Genomic DNA, 20,548 nt, shown 5'->3' with positions numbered 1-20,548 from the left:
TAAACCGCAATGGAGCAAAATATGGGTGTGTGTGGTTGCAGGATGTGTTTGAGTGTGCACTTGCGTGCGCATGTGCGCAAGCATTTTTCTTGTAAAACAAAGGGGGGCCTTGCAAAAAAAGTTTGGGAACCACTGAGTTAGGGCAACAAAAGATGTCTGGGACAGTTCAGCCATAACTTAAATCTTTTCCTGCTCATACATGCTTGGAACGATCTTGCCACTAAAGTGGACGCGAATGGCAGGGCCCTAGAGTGCGACCAATTTGCTCGCAAATGCGACCAAATTTTTCAGTGGTGCGACTAAAAAAAAATATTTGGTCGACTGTTCGGGTAACAAAAAAAATAAAAAATCTCTGCAACTCTCCGTGTGGTGAACAACAGACACACATTATGCCCCTATCGTGGACTAAACCAATCAGAGATAGTCAGGGGCGGGACCTCTTTGATTGGCCGTGGTCCAGTTGAAAGTGCAGGTGGAAGAGAGAGGTGAGTAGTTTGAATAAAGCGATATCGATTCGTTAACGGATTCCACACAAAGACGTAAACACAGAGCGGACTCGATGCATCAGAATCAGCTTTGTCTTTCTCGGCTTTCTCACCCGACGGCCCGTAGACGGACACGCTGTCGGAGCTTAGCGATTCTGATGCGTCGGGTCCGCTCTGTGTTTACGTCTTTTTGCGCTGATTCTGAGCTTCAGGTTTTGTGTCTCTCCAACCAAAATTCGCCGAGCAAGCAGCAAAAGAAGCAGCAAACTGCGCTTCACATTTGATCAATGTCATCATGAATTCCCTCTGACTTTTGCGGTTTTGCTTCCACCACAATAAAAATTACACTTCATACACTCTCTGTGTGTACTTCAAGAACAGTTTCCCGTCTCAAATCTGTTTTCTGCATTATTCATTTGCTTATTACCCACCAGTCCACCGTTGGTTACAGCGCTGTCTTTTTCTTTTTCTTTTTTTCACTTAAATGACCTCGGACAAGAAAGCCTAATTTTTGCTGTTCAATACTGAAGAAATTTAAACTTCTTAAAATTATGCAAAATTGCAGAATATTGCAGAATATTTTTAAGGTTATCTGCTATAAAAAGCCAGACCAGGAAAATCTCCTTCATGTTTTTCTGTGTTTTATTCTCAGTTACTTTCACACAAAGGCATCTGCTGTGATGTTCACAATTCTGATGAAGTCTCACATGTATCAGTACTGATAAATGATCAGAGTTATAATATTTCTGACTGTCTGAGGCTAAATTGAATCGAATCAGGACTTTGAGAACCGGAATCGAATGGATTATAGAAATCAGTGATGATACCCAGCTCTAGTGAGCAGCCTACGCCCGACAGAAGTGGATGTAGCTGTGGGTAATAAGAAAAGATGAAAAGAACGATTGATAACTTTTTTGTTAAGTTAAGGCCTGATCCGTCTGAAATGCACTGCCCAAGTGTCCCCTCTCCCCAATGCCTTTCAGCAACAGACAGCAGCAAACAGGTCGTCAGAGGAGGCCAAGATGATGATTAAGTTTAACATTTTCTACAATATTGACAAAGCACTTTAAGCACAAGTTTGTTAGTTAATAATTTAGAAATGAATATTGTCTGTATGGACTTCCCCCCCAAAGAAAGTGCACATGTAAAACTGCAGTGATAAGCGATGCGGTTGAAAAATTTGAGTGCGCCTAACTTTTGTGCCGGTACGCCTAAATTTTTTAAGTTGTGACCTCCTTAGTGATCAGGAGGGGGTGTAGTCTCCCCAGGACACAATAAAACATGCAATAAAATATAAGAACAAAATAAGAACAAAACACTGTACATTATTAAAATATTGAAACTAAAAAAACACATGCACATGCAACACATGCAAAATAAAAACACTTAGGTGAACTTGTCCATTTCACCCCGTGACATAAACAAAGAAATTGTCTGTGTGGTGGCTGACGGGAGTAAAAGTGACTCGTGAGATAATTAACCAAGAGTTTTTGAATTGCCTTTTTTATAACTTGGCCTACCCTTTTTAGTTTTGTCAATATTGTAAATATTGAAAAGTGTTATTGTAGGTGTTGGGTCTGCGCTTCAGCAGGCCCGCTAGTTCAGACTTATTCCTGTGAACAAAGCAAGACAGCTCAACCAGTTTTACTCGCTAGCAAGGGGAGGATCTCAGAGCAGCACCTCTGCCTTCAGTCTCAGACCACTCCAAAAACCCAGCTTCCCCTGCAGCCTTTTATTCTGTGACACACAGTTTATGCAAACACACATTATAAACCCCCCCTATGGTGCGTCATAAAACTAGGGCACTGAGTGAGTGTGTGTGTGTATGCATATGCAATCATGTGTGTGCGTATATGCATGTGCACGTGAGTGAGTGTTGTGTGGATGTGGGTGTTTTTGTGTGACTTCCTGCTGATCACAAAGGGTCATCTCCCCTCACCCTTTATATGGCACAGGTGCAAGCACAGGTGAGGACATAAAGGGCAAGAAGTAAAACATCCTCACTAAATAAGGACATCCAGAACCTTACATGCAATGTCTGCAGTTAAACACTATAACTAATTACCTCCCCCACCATTAAGGCCGGGGAGGAGGACAGAAACAGAAGAATGTCTTTGATCATACAGTTTAAGGCAAGGCTTACAAATTTAAGTACAATATTGGCAACATGTAACAATTTCAACCTAACAGTTGGGCTTGAATATATTTGATATAGGCCACCCAATTAAGGTAAATGTTATGTTTTTAGTTGTTAGAAGAATCTGATGAGCGATGTTTAATTTTTGTTGTTTTGTTTTTCTGGTTTCCCCCTGAGGGATTGCCACCTTAACGTTGTCAGGGGCTTGCATCCCTCAGTGACTCTAAAAGCTAAACTAGCAGAAGCTTAGCCTTCAGGTGGGACACCCAAGTTGATCATGTCTTAGGATAGTGGCCTAACAAAGTGTAATCAGCTGAGACTGAAGAAGTCACTTGGATGAGAGACAAAACGTTTCTCCCACAAAACGCTACGTCCAGATGAACAGAATCAACTTTTGGAGATAGAGTTATGAACCTTTCACATGCCATGCTAGATTAGCAACATTTGTCTGCTCAAATATAAATATGCATAATAATAATTAAATTTTAAATAGACAAAAAAAACCAACAACGTAACAATGAAATTAATATTTTACCTACATCCTCAACTTGTATAACACATCTATGTCCACATGACAATTGTGACCCAAGAATGTGTTTATAGTTTAAGTATCCATGTGGACTGTCTTTTATAATAGATGATGAACTCTCCACCTAAACTAACTCAGTCAGTGCCTTATGTCTCAGATATTTCTTCAAGCAGTAGATAGCAATGGGATCTCTGTCTGCATCAAACTTATTGTTATCAGAAGGAATGGCACTGTGTCTGTGTCGATTGAGAGAAAGCGTACGATATGGTACCAAGACAAGTACTGTGGTACTGCAGGAGGAAGTCAGGAGAGGCAGAGACATACGTAAGGTCAAAAGAATCCACGCTTCGTTCTGATGTCCACAATTCTTTTTTATTCCTCTCACAATCATGGAGCACCGTGAAAACTAGAAACAAGTAAAATAATATCAATAGCACATATGGCATCCATCTCAGCCACTTATTTCTTTTCACAAAGTGCACAAGTGCTTAACAAATAACAGCATAATGTTTTTATCGTGTACGCCTTGTAAAACCAGTAGTAGAAAAGTTGTAGATTCAGAAAAGTCCGCTGTGTTACCGTTGTTGTGGAAGTTTTTCACTTAAATAAAGCCTGCAGACGAGCGGTGAGCGGTAGCTAACATTCTTTAATCCAAACACACAAAGAAACAGACAACCAAGCTTGATGGAGCCCCTGCATGTCCGCGGGACAGACGGTCAGCAGAGTTCTCCCTGAGCCTAGCATGGCTCTCAGTTAAATACCTTCTCCAGGAACAAAAGGCAGTACACAGCTGTTTCACACCTTAAGGTTCACACTCCCTTGCTACCTCCCAGAGTCCTCGAAGAGAAAAAAGACTGGTCCTGTGGAGTTCCTGTTTCCCCCAACATCCTTACTACACCCCCTACCATTTGTCTTAAGTATGAGTGTCAGACATGTTAAAATCCAGTGGCACCAAGGCATTACAAAATAATGTGATTAATACATAAGTGAAAGAAATTCCTATACACCGTTCTGTCTAGTCTCTCCCACGCACAACTTCCGGTTCCTGTGACTCATAGGAAGTGACTACTTCACAATCATTTTTAACAGAAAGTTTTTTTCATAATAAACATGTATCACTGGACTCATAGATTATCTGTTTCTACTGCAAGTGTACACAAACATGAGTACCAAATAAGGAAAACAAGTAGAAAAAAATATAACGATCTCAGACTGGTGTTGTCATGGCAACCCACACAAACATTTCAGCGTCAGCTACAGATAGTGCAAGACATTCAACACTATGGCAACACTTTGAGTTGATCCTTCCCAATAAATTATTACACATAGTATGCATGTAAATGATGAAACATGTCAGATTTTGAGGTGCTCATTGTCATTCCCACTGCTTCACACTCAGCTGCAAACTATTCCAGTGCGAGCTGGAGGCCACCACTTGATGAAGCCAACAGATGCACATCATCTGCGAAAAGCAGAGATGAGATTCTGAGACCACCCAAGTGGAAGCCCTTCGCCACTTGGCTACGCGTAGAAATTCTGTCCATAAAAATTATGAACAGAATCTGTGACAAAGGGCAGCCCTGGTGGAGCCCATCACTCACCGGAAATGAGTCTGACTTATTGCCGGCTATGTGGACCAAGGTCTTGTAACAGTTGTATAAGGATCAAATGTCCTGTAGTAATGGATCAGACACCCCATACTCCCCAAGCACATGTAGACTAATTGGTAAACTTCCATGCACCCACGAGTATCCTTAAGTGGTCAGGTGTTCTATGACCAGGACAAAAACTGGATTGTTCCTCTTGTATCTGAGCTACAACTCTCCTGACTCTGAGGTCCAGACTCTCCTTTCCAGCACACTTTCCCTTGAAGCCTGAGGAGTGTGATCCCCCTGTATTTGGAACACCCCCGGTCCCCCTTCTTAAAGATGGGAACCACCACCCCGGTCTGCCAATCCAGAGGTACCACCCCTGATCACACAATATTGTGGCCCTGTGGCACCCTCCCCAGGCCTGGCTCCAACTCAACTGTTCCCTCAGTCTGCTATTATGAAAACATTGCAACAGTTGTAAAATAAACATCTCATATCTTATTGGATTTATTTAATCACTGACTAATATAATGCTGGCAAGTTTTTTTTGTTTTTTTTGTTTTTGTTGTTTGTTTGTTTTATATTGATAGACTTCTATTACCATTATCCGTACTTTAATCAAAAACAAATTAGAGGAATGAATTTGAATGTTCTATGTTTATTTCCATATACTTTTGTAAGACAGCCAAGAGGCCACAGCAACCTCACAGGAGATGTAATTTAGGTTAAAACATTTATTGAAGTATTTTCAAATTAAATGATGTCACAGTAGGTAAACAACAGACAGCATACATCAAGTATTTGTCTTCATACATGTAGTCCTAAAATGAGTAGAAACCATGAATTCAGCATGTTATTTCCATTACTGCTTCAACATGTATTAAATCCTGTCTGCTGTTCACATGCACACAGACATAAAACAGAACAGCCAACATGGTTTTGAAATTGTTTTTTACAGCAAGGTTTCTCATCTCATTTAGCACCTCAGTAAGTCTTTATATCAAGTTTTTACAAGGCTGTCACCCTTTCTGTCCCTGTGAGATTAAAGTAAAAGAGTTGATCTGTAGCAGAAGTTGTTTCATGTTTTTAGTTTGAAATTACTGTGACACACCAATGATGTCCATGGAGTGAGCATGACACTGCCACTCTCTTGTGCAGGCTCTGGTTCCAAAAGTGCAGCATAGCAGCTCCCACAAAGAAAAGATTTTGGTTTCTTTTAATTTATATTTGTTTATTTTGGGGACTATGTTCTTTAATATAAATCTCATGTTAACTGTACTATTATTCTTTGCTCGTTCTGTAATATAAAAGTCAATAAACATAATGTTTAAAAAAAGAAAAGATTTTGGCTTTATTTTTGTACAATGGGAGGAAGTGCAGACAGACCCTCCCAGAGCCTGTTTCTATTTCTTCCTGCTATTTCTTCCTTCCCAGTGTTGCGGTGGTCGCCTAGTTGTTGGGGTTGTGTCTCTAATATTGGTAACTGTTGTGGTGATTCAAGGGCCATGTAAATAAAATTTAATTTAATTGAAGAATGTCTCAAAACTGCATATATTTCATGTTTATATCTATGCAAGCTACACGGGCACATAGTTCAGAGTATTTTTGGTCATATTGATATACTAATGTAGGTTTGGCTGAAGGTTTAGAGTTGAAGTTCTTCTGGAAATTAAATCATTTACCCAGATTTTTCTTTCTACATAGACTGCAATCAACTTCCCTGCCTGTTCTCTGTGTATTTTGTCCTCTACATAATTACAGCCTAAGCCTAAATCATTTTAATACTAATAATACAAATAATATTGATATTAGCAATTTAATTTAAAATAAACATTGAAAGAATGTGTTTATACTTAAGTGTCTATTGGAATTATCTTTAGTAATAGATGATGACTCCACCTAAACTAACTCAGTCAGTGCCTTGTGTCTCAGATATTTCTCCAAGCAGTAGATAGCAATGGGATCTCTGTCTGCATCAAACTTATTTGCAAAAAGGTGATGCTGTTCAATCAACCACTGCAGGTCTCCAGCACCATACACACATACTGATTTGACATGGTGGCCTTTACATTCTGGGTATACTGCTTGCAGAGAACCCTCTGACCCCTCGTGCCACTGCCACTTGACCATCCGGGCAATTGCATTCATGTCCGTCATGTCGAATTTACGGTTGGGCCATGTTGAGCCAGGAACACCAGGTATTCGTTGTATTGTTGCCCACAGAAACTCATCAGGACCGTAGGTGTCTTTGGCCCACTCAATGAGGGTCTGTATTCGCTTGTCTTCGAACACACTGCAAACGTAACCTCGGTTGACCACAATATAGGCATTTCCTGATAGTATGGGCAGATTGAAGGGAGCTGGATCCTTTGTTTTTCCTATTGGCTGGGACAATTGAAAAGTTAATATGATGGTGAAGTTTTTTACAATAGCAAGGTGAATTGATTAATAGCTACATGATGCAATGTAAAAAATCTCCAAATGAAGTACCTGGACTTTTCCATCAACTACTCGGTGAGCATTAGACACTCTTCCCTTCTTTCCTTGAGGCATTTCCTCTGACTCCAAACTGTTACCTCCTTTTAGTGCACGCAAAGCTTGCACAATTTCCAAGTTAGTTTTTAGAGGGAAATCCTGACCACAGAGGTTGATGAAGTATTTTCATGTTGTACTGGTATTATAGAGATCAGCCATGCAGTTAAGATCAGCCTGGACACGTGTCCAGCCAGTGTAGACCACATTCATAGCTTCGCTGACCATGAACACATTTGAGAAACAGGAAGTAATGGCTTTGATGGCAGCAAAGACTGAGGCCTGTGCTTTTTTGTCCACATGGACACAATAAATATTTTGAGGTGCGTAAATAGCTCGCAGTAGTCGCTCAAAGTTCTGCACCTATGGATAAAAATAATTTAGTTTTCTTTGTGAAATGTTTTTGCTGGAACTGTACTGTACTAATGACTTAATGGACAAGAATGTTTGATATCTATATCTATATCTATATATATATATATATATATATATATATATATATAGATATAGATATATGTACATATATATATGTTTTCTGGCAACACTGAGGCGAACCTTTATGTTCCTTTGGCTCAGCAGTCATTTTCGTCTTGGAACTCTGCCATGCAGGCCATTTTTACCCAGTCTTTTTCTTATGGTGGAGTCATGAACACTGACCTTAGCTCAGGCAAGTGAGGCCTGCAGTTCTTTGGATGTTGTTCTGGGGTCTTTTGTGACCTCCTGGATGAGTCATCACTGTATTTTGTAAAGAGTAAAGTTAAGCTGAAACCAGCTTTCCTAGGATGTGATACATCACGTTAATTAATGGTAATACAGGTAGGGGGAGCAATCAATTTTTCACACAGGGCCATGTAGGTTTGGACTGTATTTCCCCTTCATAATAAACACCTTAATTTAGAAACAGCATTTTTTTTTTACTTGTGTTATTTTTGACAAATTTGTTTGATGGTCTTGCCATATGGTAGCTGGGATTAGCTCCAGCCCCGCTGTGAGCCTGATAAGGATAAGCAGAAGAGGATAGATGGATCTGAAACATTTAAGTGTGATAACCATACAAAATAGAACATCTTTTGCATGCCATATATATATGCCATCATATATATATATATGTATATATATATATATATATATATATATATATATATATATATATATATATATATATATATATATAAGATAGATACTTTTTTTTTCATGTGAAACACTACTTCTTTTTGGAACTTTAGAACAAAATAATCAGATGTTGGACTGAAATGCAAAGCAACACTACATGTTTGGAAATCTCTGTCGTTTAACATCGTAAATCTGAGTGGATTCACTTGAATCCACATTTTTTTTTGTCTTCCATGTTATGTGTTTTTTCTTTTAGTATGAATTTCAGTTTAACATCTTAAACTTGGGAAAATGTAAAAATCTGGAGTTTAGAACAAGAGCCAACATAAAACTTTAATTTTTAAAAATAGTTTAAAAACATTAAAAATAGTTTTAGGCAACATGTACAGTAAGATAACAGGAATTTGCATTACTTGGAAATTAAACAAACGCATTTTTAAAAAATTTTAAAAATGAAACATTCTGTAAGGTAAAAACAGTGTGTAATGTAAATGAGTTATACTCCAAAGAGGTGTAAATCATGACATGATTGCTCGGCGTAACCACTGTTTATTTATGTTAATAAAGTTGTTGTTCTTGATCTTGATGATAGTCATTTAGATTTTTTCCTGACTTAATAAAAAAAAAAAGTGAATACTTCCTACCTGAGATCCTCGTTGTCGCAGAAAATCCTTATTTTGTTATCATAGTTTGCTCTGGCATTCCTTTTAACCTCCGCGGAACCTTTCAGTCCTTCAGTTCCTTTTGGCTCAGTGAGGCAAAAGTGAGGCAAATCTGAACACATCCTGTCAGCATTTTTCAGATGAATACATTTAAGTAAACAACTTAGTTTCACACTTTAGGACCTGTAGCCATTACAAGAGTTATAGAGCATTTTGGGGATTGCACAGGCATCGGTTTTCTATTGCCCATTTGCGGGGAGTAAGCGCGCCCTCCATTTGCGAGGTGCGCCCACTGCTTGCTCCACAGGGTGGAGAAGGGGGATTCTCTGGCTTCTGGATTCATCTGATAACCAGCTCGCAAAAAAAAAACTAAATAAAAACAAACCAACAAACACAAAAACAAAAGATATTATGACACAGCCTTTTAATTTGCACCGATGTGTTTTCTAAATTCTATCATACACATATATGCAAAAAGTGAGCGCGAGGGTCCTCGGTGCGCCTGCTTGCTGCTGTGTTGAAGTCTCTCACACACACGCACACACGCGCACACACACACACACACACACAGTTGTTTTAATCACTTTCTGTCCTGTGCTTGAAGTTTGATTTAGGCTTCTGCAGGAAATCTATGTCCTAACTTACGATGTCACCAGAAAATCCTTTTAACCCTATGCTCCAACCTTCCACGCCATTCAAGTGTAATTATATTTCATGGGAGGTGCACATCAGGTCACGTGGAAGGTTATGGTGTAGATTTCAGGGATTTTTCTCATCATGAATGTATTAATGCAGTTTAAAATGCTCTGCACAAACACCTTTAGACTCTTTTAGGCCACAGTAAAGTGATGCCAGCCAGAAAACAAGTGTTCCAGTATGTGTTTTTTGTGTTTTCGTGGGTTTTTTTTCTCTTCTTTGGTTCTTCAGTTGTATTTTAAAGATTCAGGGACAGGGGCAGGTTAGCTGAGAGTAAATGCTGTGCTACATTCATATCGCCCTACACATTAATGTCAAATAAATTAGATTAAGATTTGCAAGCTTAGCAAAATTAAGGCTATAAATGATCCATAATGCAGCTCTGCATTTCAAACCTGTCAGAGAACAATCGGGGTACATTTAATACATGTAATTAATCGTCTTTTCCTTTCTTTTTTTTAGGCTTGCTTTATATATTATACTTCATATTAAAGATTGACAATCCAAAATATATGACTTTTAATTAAGCCTTTCTTCTCTGCGGGCTCTTTTGAAACACACAGAGTTGGTGTTTAGTTTGGTGTTTACTTTAACACAATCTGCCGCATGCGTGTGTTTGTGTGTGTGTGTGAGACCCTTAACATTAATTTCCTGTTTAAATTAAACGGATCAGAGTCATGAGCTTAATGGGCACGCTCTCTTTACGTTTCTGTCTCGTTGTCATCTTATCTTTAATGCTGTTGTGTACACGTTCTGTTATTTTTACAGCCTTTGCCCTTTATTTTCGCCCTCGTGACCCCCCTGCTGTGAGTTAATGAGTTTTATAGTAATGCACAAAGCTGACAGGTGAATGGATAGTTCTATAGAATAAAACACAAAAACGGCTAAATAATCACCTACCATGGAAAATGCAGACAAAAGACGGCCAAGCGTCATTTCTCCAAATAACATGTTGTGTTTGTCTAAGCGAGACAGTCACTGGGTGTCACGTACGTTCACACAAATACACAAACGCATGACCTGCTGTCATCTATAACATAAACTGAAGATCCCACTTCCTCTTCCTCACATTTAATCTGATGACTGCTGGTGTCTCGTTTTTGTTGCAGTGATGATCGATTGATTAGTAAGAATGTGCAACTTTATGATTGGATCCCCAAAAAACTAGTCATCACACACAGTACTGTGTAAAAGTCTTGAGCCACCCATTATTCTTTATGTCTTGGCAGGTGGATGATTTATTGAAACATACATGGATATACATATACAGCATATACAGTAAAAACAGAGCTTGTACTATTCTAACAAGCTTCAGAGTGAATATTAAGTATGAGTGCCTTTTATTCTTCAGCTCTATGTCAGCTCTGTGAGGATCTTCAGGATCAGTTCTCCAGGGTTCATGAAGGATGTTCAAAGCTCTTCTTTGGATGTTTCTGCCTTTTGTTCTGTTCTCTGTCAGGATGATCTCACAGAGATCTGGCTCTGGGGAGGCCCATCCATCAGAAAAGTGATAGTGTTCCCCTATATGTTCTTCTATCCAGGTATGATTTAATTATTAGCAGATGCGTTCCAGAAGGTGGATCAAACTGATTGTATTTTTCTTCCTTCATAATTCATCTGTTTATCAAAGATCTCCAACATCACAGACTGACCTGCAGCTGAGACCATGACAGAGCAATCTGTCTGAGAGACTGCAGTCAGTCCAAATTGGGCTGCAACTGTTTGGAGACGGGTTCCCACCCACCAGACAATCTGTGCAGTTACTCTGCAGTCAAAAGACGCTGAGGGTGTTACACGATCAACATCTGGGCCTTTAGTTGGTTTAGTTGGTTGCTGGAACTACTTGCAGTTCGTCATCAAACAAAAAAGAAAATTCAGTGTAATCACGGGACAACCACAGATTTATCTTTCCCTCGTCACAAGGAGGTTGTCATCCTATTTCTACTCTAATCCAGGGGTGGGGGACTCTAAATTGCGCCCTCAACATGTCTTGAAGTTCTCCAGAGGCCTGGTAATGAACTGATCATTTGATTCCGGTGTGTTGACCCAGGGTGATATCTAAAACCTGCAGGAGACGGGGCCTTGACCCCTGCTCTAGTCCAATATGATAAAAGCTAGCTTGGCTCGTACTAACTGCTAAATGGAAGGAATCCGGTCTTTGGGTGATGACGTGATGAATCCTGCTTCCGGGCCCAAACTACTCTGTGTTTAATAAGGCTTTTGTGTTTTTTACATGTTTTAATGCTTTGTATCTTGTTCTATTTAATCTCAACAAGCCCTAAAAACAGTCAGTGATCACTGTCGGCCTCTCTCGGGTTTTATTACCACTAATCATTTTAAAGCTTAGTTTTCAAAACTTTATGATGTAACTACAGCCCAGCCCATGCAGCAGTATATTAATAACTAATCTGGTATTGTGGATGGATTATCTCAGCTGTTCTCCCGACTGAAGTTCGGTCCGTTTACAGCATCCTGCCATGCGATTGCATTTGTCCCGAACCTTCGGGAACACTCACGTTAACTTTGAGTGGAAAAAAGTTAGCGTTCATCGTCTAGCTTCACTGTTTATATTATGCTAACATATCTGTGTCGCTAGCGATCAAGTAGCACATCATTATATACCAGCTAACCCAATTTCAGTAACCCTACAAACGTCACTGCTGTTTAGTTTCCTGTCTTCATTTATGTTGGAAGTGATAGCAGAGCTGTACGTTTTAATTTGTTTTGCAAATCTCTCATTCAGAACATGGTATATTTTATTAACAGATAAGTTACAGAATAGAGTAATCTCAAGAAACATCCTTCAGCTACTTTTTTACTTTTACTTGAGTAAAGAAGTTGAGTCAGTACTTCAACTTTTAGTGGAATATTTTTTAACAGTAGTTTATGAACTTTTACTTAACTAATGTCTGTACTTTTGCCAGCTCTGATACTCAAATGGGAATGTCTGACTAGTTGATGGTATAAATTTCTGGCTTCAGACTAGTTTTTGCACCTTTACTGACAGTATAGTTGCTCAGTTAACATCTCTCACTTACTTTTGCTCTCTGCCTTTCAACCTGCATTAAAGAGAACACCTCAAAGGCAAAGTATGGTTTAATGCCACTCAAGCAGATCAATACTAAAACTCCATCCCTTTTAATTACATTAATTAAATTTCATGCAGCAGGACATTCACTTTAGTTAATTTGTGTGAAAAAAAGCAAAGTAGAAAGTTGTGATTTAACATAAACTTTATTTTACAGTTATTACATAGGAGAGAGAGAGAGAGAGAGATTCTTAAGCATTCTGGGCCTGAGCTGCCATCATTCGCTCTTTTTGCTTCATTAGACATTTCCTTGCACTGGCATAAGCTCCCAGGTCTCCATCTACAAAGAGGAAAGATGACAATTTAATACATGAAGCGGCTGTGCAGCAAAACAGAAAAAGCTCTCCAAAAATCAGGAAATCACAATATGCAAAAACCCAAATCTCCTTTACATAGGAAAAGAAAAGCAAACTCACAAACTCAAAAGCTGGAAATAATGACACTTAATGATAAATGTTGTGTGCCATGACTGAACACTTATTGCTTATAAACTGCACACATCAAAGCTCTGGAACAGCTCAGTACTTACAGCGTGACTGGAAGTTCTTTGTCACCTCATTGAACTGCTGAATTTCCTTAGCACAGTTCTGCTGGTAGCTGTGTCCTTCTCTCTGCTGGCAGGCCCTCAAACGCTCCTGGATCACCTTCACGATCTCCTGATCCACTTTGCTGAGGGACAAGACAGAAACACAAGGGGATTTTCATTTTCTGTCAAAGTCTGTCAGACAGACTTGCCATCTTCTGATCTCTCCCAAATTGTTATGTGTCTTTCAGTCTGGCTGACTGGAATGCTCTAATGCTGTTTGAGACCGTTTCTGAAGCCAGCAAGCACCATACTGGCAGTTTGCTTTGTGTCATTGTGCTACAAGGTGAACTGCTGCCCCCTATTCATGTTACTGCACTCTGGTGAACACAGTTTCTTTAATGTTCTCCTATATTTGGCTACACTCATGCAATCCCTGCAAAAAAAATCTCCAAAGCATGCTTGGGGATATGTGCTCGATCCTGTCACCACCATGCTTTTTGCAGAAGGTGTGTTGGCCAGGTGATGACCTGTAGGTATTGCTCTGCCAGAATGCTGGGACTTCTGGCCAGTTACATCTTTTGCTTCATGCTCTGAGTCATTTAGAAGCATCAACACAAACTCAAAGAAGTCTGTCAGTATCCTGTCACATAAAGAAAAAAGCCCAGAGCCTCATGAAAGATCCACCCAACCCCAGACACCGTTTTAACTTTTCAGAACAGTAGAAACAGTGAGAAAAAAAACCAAAACAAAAACTTTTTTTTTTTTAACCAAAAGCTATTTTGTAAAGTGAAAAACAAATCGTGCAATAAATGGCTGTAGAACATGACATGTCCTGTTTTGGCATGATCTATGTTTTACTTAGAAATTTTAGAAATTCTATGTTTACTTTTACTGGCTTGTACATATATTATAGGCTTTATACAGTTGTTTTTTTTTTGTTTTTTGTTTTTTAAATAGACATATTGTAAGCCTCTTGTCCCCCAGAGCTTTGTATTTAGAGGACATTGCATGCAATTTCACTATATATTCATTCATCTATAATATGAACCAAAGCCTAACCTTATTTTTTATTTATTAAATACAGTACACATTTTCTTTATAAAATGAATTTGAGCTTTGTAAATATTAACTCAGTCACTTTCCACCCTACTGATTTAAAAAACAAACAAACAACAACAACAAAAAAAACAGTGTATGAGACTTTTTTGATGTCAGAGGGGCATGCTAACAAAACTTGTACTTCCTGACCTGCACCATGTTATTTATTCAAAATGCCCACAAACCTTTTGACAAAGGTGAAGCCCAAAAGATGAGGTTGTGATGTGAGTATTTTGCGTTTTTGTAGACGATTTTACCTAGGCATAATGCAATATGTGTTTGATTCATTAACAGTGTGTGTGTTACACTTGTGCCTCCACTCAAGTTGAAACATCTTTAGGACTTTTAATGCACAATAAATGATGTCTGTATATATTTGCAAAACGCATTTCAGTTGCTTAAATTTAATTAGTTTACAAAATAACTCTAAAACTACGTTTTCCTTTGTGATTAAAATTACAAAGTGCAGACTGGTGGACAAAAAAATGCATTCATGTGAAAAGTTTTCATCCCTCTGAATCTCACTCGTATGTTACTTACTAGTCTCTCCTCCACTGCATCTCTGCCTCGTAGTAGCAGGGGTAATCTCCCTCTTTGCACTCCGTCAGGTCAGGAACACGACGGAACTTCTGGTGGTAGTACACGATCTTGTTTTTAGCCCGAATACTGTCAACAGCATCTGGGCGAAGGAAGGAAAGGGTTCAAAGCTCATATAAACTCAGTCCAGGCTGAGTAGGTTGTACATTGCTAGCATAAACCTCTCACTAACCGCGGACTTCTACCGCAAAACCTGACATCTACTCGCACAAAACAAAGCTTGTAACTTATCTAGATTTAAACAATTCAGTGGAAGAAAAAGCACCACTTTAAATAAACCAGCATGCGTATACAGCGTCCTCAGTTCTTGTGCTATGTTGTAGAGCTACCCTGTTAGCCGAGTTAGCTTCCAGTTACCTCTAAATGTGGTGACAGGCAGGTCCACGGAATAATAGAAGAGCTTAGACAAAATCAGAGCTGGGTTTGGCAGTGCTGTTTGTTTGTCCACAACCGGAGTCTGCCGAGGAGGCTCTGGGTATGCCCCTTTATCGTAGTCTGCAGGCATTTTTGTACCCTGTTTTGAGCAAAACTGAAAAACCCCTACAATTCGACCTCGACAGGTCTCCTTTGGACGGAGCGCATGCGCAGGAAAAGCAACATAATGGCGAATTAGAGGTCAGCAAATAAAAGTGTTCGAACGTCCTTATGCCAGTCTTTATTACTGAATTAGAATTATTACAAATAAAAAACAACTTAAAAGAAAACTTGGAACGAGCTCACTTCAGTTTTCTTAAAATATGAAGGTCGAAGGGTAAAGGTTGCAGGTTGGACTGTTGTACTAGTTAGCTACAGTAGGGGGCGGCAGGGAGCCGACTATGATAACTTAAGTTGGGATGCAAAAGTCTTGAACCGCCCTTTTTTTCCTCAATATTTTGCTAGGAAAATGGGAAATTGTGCTTGAAAGTACTTGTACTCATCAGTACTTGGCATGACAACTTTTATTCTTTAATATAGTCTGAACTTTTTTAGGTAAGCTTTCTATCCAGTCTATTGTGATGAACCAAGATTTGAACCTGACTTGAACAAGAATTTCAAATTTTGATTCTATGCTATTCCAGACCTGTTGCCACAGATTTTTAGTGCAGTTCTCGTGTATTTCAGCATACCTCAACCTTTTTTACCTTCACTAAAAATAGCCTCTTGACAGTCACCCCTTCCACTGAGACCATTTCAGCAAACAGTAGATGGGTCAGCTGAAGGGCCAGATGCATCTCTCAGGTCCTGTGTCAGCTCTTTACTGGATCCCCTTGCCCCCTCTATTTCTTAAGGACATGAGTTTCTGAATTCATCGGTGTGGAGTGGTCCTGGGCTGAAAAAACTAAATCAGGTCAACATTGGTCACATGATCACATGGCAGCGAAGACTTTCTTCCTCCTCCTCTCCTTTCTTGGTTGTACGGTTCCTGTCCACTAGGCCTCCCCACCACCTCAGACCTCTGACATTACCATCTTCCCTCCTCCTATCTGGTCAGGACTTGGCAGAGATCGTCTTGTTTGAAAGCGAATACGTCCCCTCATCTGGGCCAAACACCAAATTAGAGCCCTGTGTGTCATCTTATGTATGACTCTAGCATCTGCACTGGTTTCTGTCTCTTTCTATCTGTCGCTGGGACAATCCGCAGACATGGTCAGTGCTCCTTGTGTTTTTGGTTGTTTTCTTCCTTAAAGGATAGTTAAAGCTGCACTTTTTGGACTGTCTTTGCCTCCTACATGTGTGCATGTGTGTGTGTGTGAGATGATTTATCACTTTCTTTGACCTTTTGAATTTATAAGAGTGTATGAAGCACACTGAAATCTAGTAATGGCTACGCTTAGGAGAGCACGTGGAACACTGCGCTGGTCACCTTTTTTTCTATAACAAGACACCATCGTTTCAAGTTTTCTTAATTAGTTTATTTGGATTTCTGAATTATATGAGATATGAAACAGAAACAGAGTGAAGCAGAAGCACATGGCCTGAATACAAAGGCAACAGATTGGAAGATCATGACAGATGACTCTTTTTGTGTTCCGCTAACTTAACACTGTTAAAGATTTGGAGGAAGTTAAAGAAAATGAGTAAATGATCACAAACAGTTGCTCAAAAACATGACTGATGTCACCATATAATACAGTAACTAAAATGAATAATTTGTTTTGCTATGTAAATGTGTGCTACACTTTTAGTATAAAGTGATGTGGGTGTCTCCCACCACTGATGTGTACATTCGAATGTACACATCTGGACATGTGTGGACATCAGCTTATGTTGTACACTGGCAGTGTGTTTATGACCTGACAAATAATCAAAAGGAGATGGTAACTGTAAAAATGAAAGTAACACTAAACACCCATGGGTTATCTAAATGTCATCAATTTGGGCGTGCACCAACTCCATTGTGGCTTTTCAGTCTCATCGCAAATTCCATGCTCCTCGCCACGGGCACATGGGGTTCCTGCCTTGCAAGCGAAGCAAGAAGCACAGGGGGAGGGTGCGTTCATGGCCCAAAGATAACCCCAGCCATCCCGTCCACCTCACTGCCTTCCTGGGATATAAGGCGGGCATGACCCACACGCTGAGAGAGGTGCACCGCACTGCCCTCAGTATGTAAACATTGATGGATGCAAGACTTTAGACAATCTGTTATCTATTTAGTATATAGCATGCATTATTTTAGAGATGTAAATAGAAATTGAAAGTTGAATAAAATCAAATGATACAGAAAGAATAAACTGAGCATTGCTCAGGCTGCATTCAAGCTGTTAGTGTTAAAAACTGAAAGCTGCTTTGATTTTGTGCTGAGGCTAAACTTAAAATGCATTCCTTCATGTCTCTTTTGTTTCGCATATTTTTACCTTTTTATCACCTTCTGTTTACTTGCTGCATGCTTCACTGACTTGAATCTGTCAGTTTTCCTAGCAGGATCTGCCTCCTTCTGTCTTCCACAGAGCAATCAAAGCGAGAAGAAGTTGAGGCGGTGACCATCATCGAGACTCCGCCTGTCATTGTGGTGGGTGTTGTGGGATACATCAAAACGATCCGTGGTTTGCGCTCCCTGAAAACCATCTTTGCTGAGCACCTGAGTGACGAGTGCAAGCGCAGATTTTATAAAAACTGGTACGCGCGTGTGATAATTTAAAGCTCTCCTGTGCATAGAAGTAATTGACCCACACATACGGTCTTGTCACACTGTTGTTATGCGCTGAGCTTTTCTGTGTTTCAGGTATAAGAGCAAGAAGAAGGCCTTCACTAAGTATGCTAAGAAGTGGCAGGACGAGACAGGCAAGAAGCAGCTTAACAAAGACTTCAATGCCATGAAGAAGTACTGTTCAGTCATCAGGGTTATTGTTCACTCACAGGTAGGTTCTAAAATCACCATCCTGCATCACATTAGCTCCGTTTTTAGTTTTCCATCTGATTTCATCGGCTAGTATAATCACTGATATTTATTTACTTGATCTCCTTCTGTTAAATCTCTCCCATGGAGGGGGCAGAGGTGTCAGAGTTATCCAACTGCCCACATGCAACAGAGACAAAAGCCTCCAAATCCCCAAACTCTCGGCTGTCGGTAGCTGGATGGCTCTGACTACAACGATCACCCTGTGGGGAGCACTGGAGGGCAGTTTCAAATAGCAGTTTATAAATAATTTTCACGGGGGATGAAGGCCACTCACAGAGTCTTTGCCTTTATGTTGGCAGCATGAAGCCAAAGATCAGCCAAGATTTCAGTTCTTAAAATCCTGCTAAGATCAAGCCTCCTCAGCTCATGAAGAAAAACATCAACATGCACATTTAAATATCAGAGTTGTTCCAAGTGACTAGTGTTACATCTGAGAGTTCAAACATGGCCACATGCTGAATAATAAATCTAATTATAGTAACTTGAAAGCAAGATGCTTTTCAGTATGCTTCTCAGGCTCTGCACTTAACAACATAGTTGTTTTAGACTTGGGAGCTGCTTCTGTTTGCAGCTTGCAGGCTTCCCTAATTACTTTCCATCTGCCTCCAGATGCGACTGTTGCCCTTAAGGCAGAAAAAAGCTCACGTCATGGAGGTGCAGCTAAATGGGGGTACCATCTCGGACAAGGTGGACTGGGCGAAGGAGCACCTGGAGCAGGCTGTGCCCGTATCTGCCGTCTTCTACCAGGACGAGATGATTGATGTCATCGGTGTCACGAAAGGTCACGGCTTCAAAGGTAGGAAATGTGCTGTGGCAGCCCCAGGCGTTGAGAAGTTTAATGAGTAATAAACCGGAAGGTCCAACCATGACTTTTACGTCTTTGGGCTGATAGGCGTGACAAGCCGCTGGCACACAAAGAAACTCCCACGGAAGACTCACAAGGGTTTGAGGAAGGTAGCTTGTATTGGAGCCTGGCATCCTGCCCGTGTGGGCTTCACTGAAGCTCGCGCTGGTCAGAAAGGCTATCATCACCGCACTGAGATCAACAAAAAGGTTTATAGCTTTAACAACTTACTATATTATATTTGCACACACCTAGTCAATGTTTGTTGGTTGCCTAAACATCTCTTTAAATAAGGAGTATTATGAATTATTATTATTAGTATGAGGGGTTTTCCATAATTGAAATCTTGATGTCCTCTTTTGTTTTTTCAGATCTACCGTATTGGTAGGGGTCTTCACATCCAGGATGGAAAAGTGATCCGGAACAATGCGTCTACTAACTATGACATCAGCCAGAAAACCATTACCCCCATAGTACTCCCAGCTTTGTGTTACAGTATCATATTGTGCATGAAAGTTTTCTCGTATCCAAAGTCGATATTTATAATGTATCAACAGTAATATAAAATGAAGAGTTTGCACCAGGTGAGATATTTTAACCTTTATTACTACATTTATGTCATAGGGAGGCTTTCCTCGCTATGGTGAAGTGAATAATGACTTTGTCATGGTGAAAGGCTGCGTTATCGGGGCTAAAAAACGTGTCCTCACCCTTCGAAAGGTAGGGTGAGGAATTTAAAGTCTTCAGCTCTTACAGGTATCATTCGTGTAAGTGTAGTTTAACGTTTTTGGCTGCTCCTTCTCACAGTCTTTACTCACGCACACATCGCGCAAGTCCAAGGAAGGCATCGAGCTCAAGTTCATTGACACCACTTCCAAATTTGGCCATGGGCGCTTCCAGACAGCCCAGGAGAAGAGAGCATTTATGGTGAGTGTGAAAAAACAACCATAAAGAAAAAAACAACAACCAAAAAAACCCAACTGAATACCAGGAAGCAAAGATTTTGATCGAGTGAGGCAAAATAACAGCACAATACGATTCAAATGTTCAAACTATCCACTGATGACATAATAAAATCTGTAATTATCCTGCTGTGTTTTAACTCCCGACCTCTTGTTTACCTGCAGGGGCCTCTGAAGAAAGACACCCAAAAAACAATGCCAGGTCCTCTGCCAGAGGAGGCCTGAAAGTGTGGATTATAAACCCTACAAAACAATAAAATGTGTAAGTTATACTTGAATTTTGTGTTTTAACTGCATTTGTGTTTCTA

General features: G+C 39.9%; 3 protein-coding genes across 3 annotated transcripts; 1 reads left to right on the top strand and 2 right to left on the bottom strand.

Moving 5' to 3' along the window:
- Positions 1–3,894: 3,894 nt before the first annotated feature.
- LOC120746216 (beta-1,3-galactosyl-O-glycosyl-glycoprotein beta-1,6-N-acetylglucosaminyltransferase-like) lies at positions 3,895–7,722 on the bottom strand. Its single transcript, XM_040051566.1, has 2 exons — positions 7,234–7,722; positions 3,895–7,128 (listed from the first exon to the last, which is right to left on the bottom strand). Exons 1-2 carry the CDS (start codon positions 7,294–7,296, stop codon positions 6,643–6,645), a joined length of 549 nt encoding a protein of 182 aa, XP_039907500.1. The 5' UTR covers positions 7,297–7,722; the 3' UTR covers positions 3,895–6,642.
- Positions 7,723–12,961: 5,239 nt separating this feature from the next.
- ndufb10 (NADH:ubiquinone oxidoreductase subunit B10) lies at positions 12,962–15,644 on the bottom strand. Its single transcript, XM_040051523.1, has 4 exons — positions 15,413–15,644; positions 14,999–15,137; positions 13,364–13,503; positions 12,962–13,114 (listed from the first exon to the last, which is right to left on the bottom strand). The coding sequence occupies exons 1-4, from the start codon at positions 15,558–15,560 to the stop codon at positions 13,026–13,028; spliced, it is 516 nt and encodes a 171-aa protein (XP_039907457.1). The 5' UTR covers positions 15,561–15,644; the 3' UTR covers positions 12,962–13,025.
- Positions 15,645–16,565: 921 nt separating this feature from the next.
- On the top strand, positions 16,566–20,512 carry LOC120746176 (60S ribosomal protein L3-like). The gene is made up of 10 exons (XM_040051497.1): positions 16,566–16,681; positions 17,445–17,637; positions 17,983–18,151; positions 18,258–18,393; positions 19,044–19,230; positions 19,327–19,487; positions 19,650–19,751; positions 19,903–19,998; positions 20,086–20,205; positions 20,406–20,512. Exons 1-10 carry the CDS (start codon positions 16,616–16,618, stop codon positions 20,463–20,465), a joined length of 1,290 nt encoding a protein of 429 aa, XP_039907431.1. The 5' UTR covers positions 16,566–16,615; the 3' UTR covers positions 20,466–20,512.
- Positions 20,513–20,548: the final 36 nt, after the last annotated feature.

Source organism: Simochromis diagramma, unplaced genomic scaffold, assembly GCF_900408965.1.
Source record: "Simochromis diagramma unplaced genomic scaffold, fSimDia1.1 OVJJ01000321.1, whole genome shotgun sequence".
Taxonomy (NCBI): Eukaryota; Metazoa; Chordata; class Actinopteri; order Cichliformes; family Cichlidae; genus Simochromis; species Simochromis diagramma.
The sequence above is the reverse complement of the archived record's forward strand: the minus strand, read 5'-3'. Positions and strand labels throughout refer to the sequence as shown.

What these genes read in the sequence shown, in the direction of transcription:
- LOC120746216 (XM_040051566.1), bottom strand. Translation starts at nt 7,296, where the DNA reads ATGCCTCAAGGAAAGAAGGGAAGAGTGTCTAATGCTCACCGAGTAGTT. An exon ending in TAGTTGATGGAAAAGTCCAG is followed by an intron (nt 7,129 to 7,233) that starts GTACTTCATTTG and finishes CAATTGTCCCAG; the next exon opens with CCAATAGGAAAAACAAAGGA.
- ndufb10 (XM_040051523.1), bottom strand. Translation starts at nt 15,560, where the DNA reads ATGCCTGCAGACTACGATAAAGGGGCATACCCAGAGCCTCCTCGGCAG. An exon ending in ATGCAGTGGAGGAGAGACTA is followed by an intron (nt 13,504 to 14,998) that starts GTAAGTAACATA and finishes CTTGTCCCTCAG; the next exon opens with CAAAGTGGATCAGGAGATCG. An exon ending in AAAGAACTTCCAGTCACGCT is followed by an intron (nt 13,115 to 13,363) that starts GTAAGTACTGAG and finishes TCCTCTTTGTAG; the next exon opens with ATGGAGACCTGGGAGCTTAT.
- LOC120746176 (XM_040051497.1), top strand. Translation starts at nt 16,616, where the DNA reads ATGACTCTAGCATCTGCACTGGTTTCTGTCTCTTTCTATCTGTCGCTG. An exon ending in AGAAAACCATTACCCCCATA is followed by an intron (nt 19,752 to 19,902) that starts GTACTCCCAGCT and finishes TTTATGTCATAG; the next exon opens with GGAGGCTTTCCTCGCTATGG. An exon ending in GTGTCCTCACCCTTCGAAAG is followed by an intron (nt 19,999 to 20,085) that starts GTAGGGTGAGGA and finishes TCCTTCTCACAG; the next exon opens with TCTTTACTCACGCACACATC.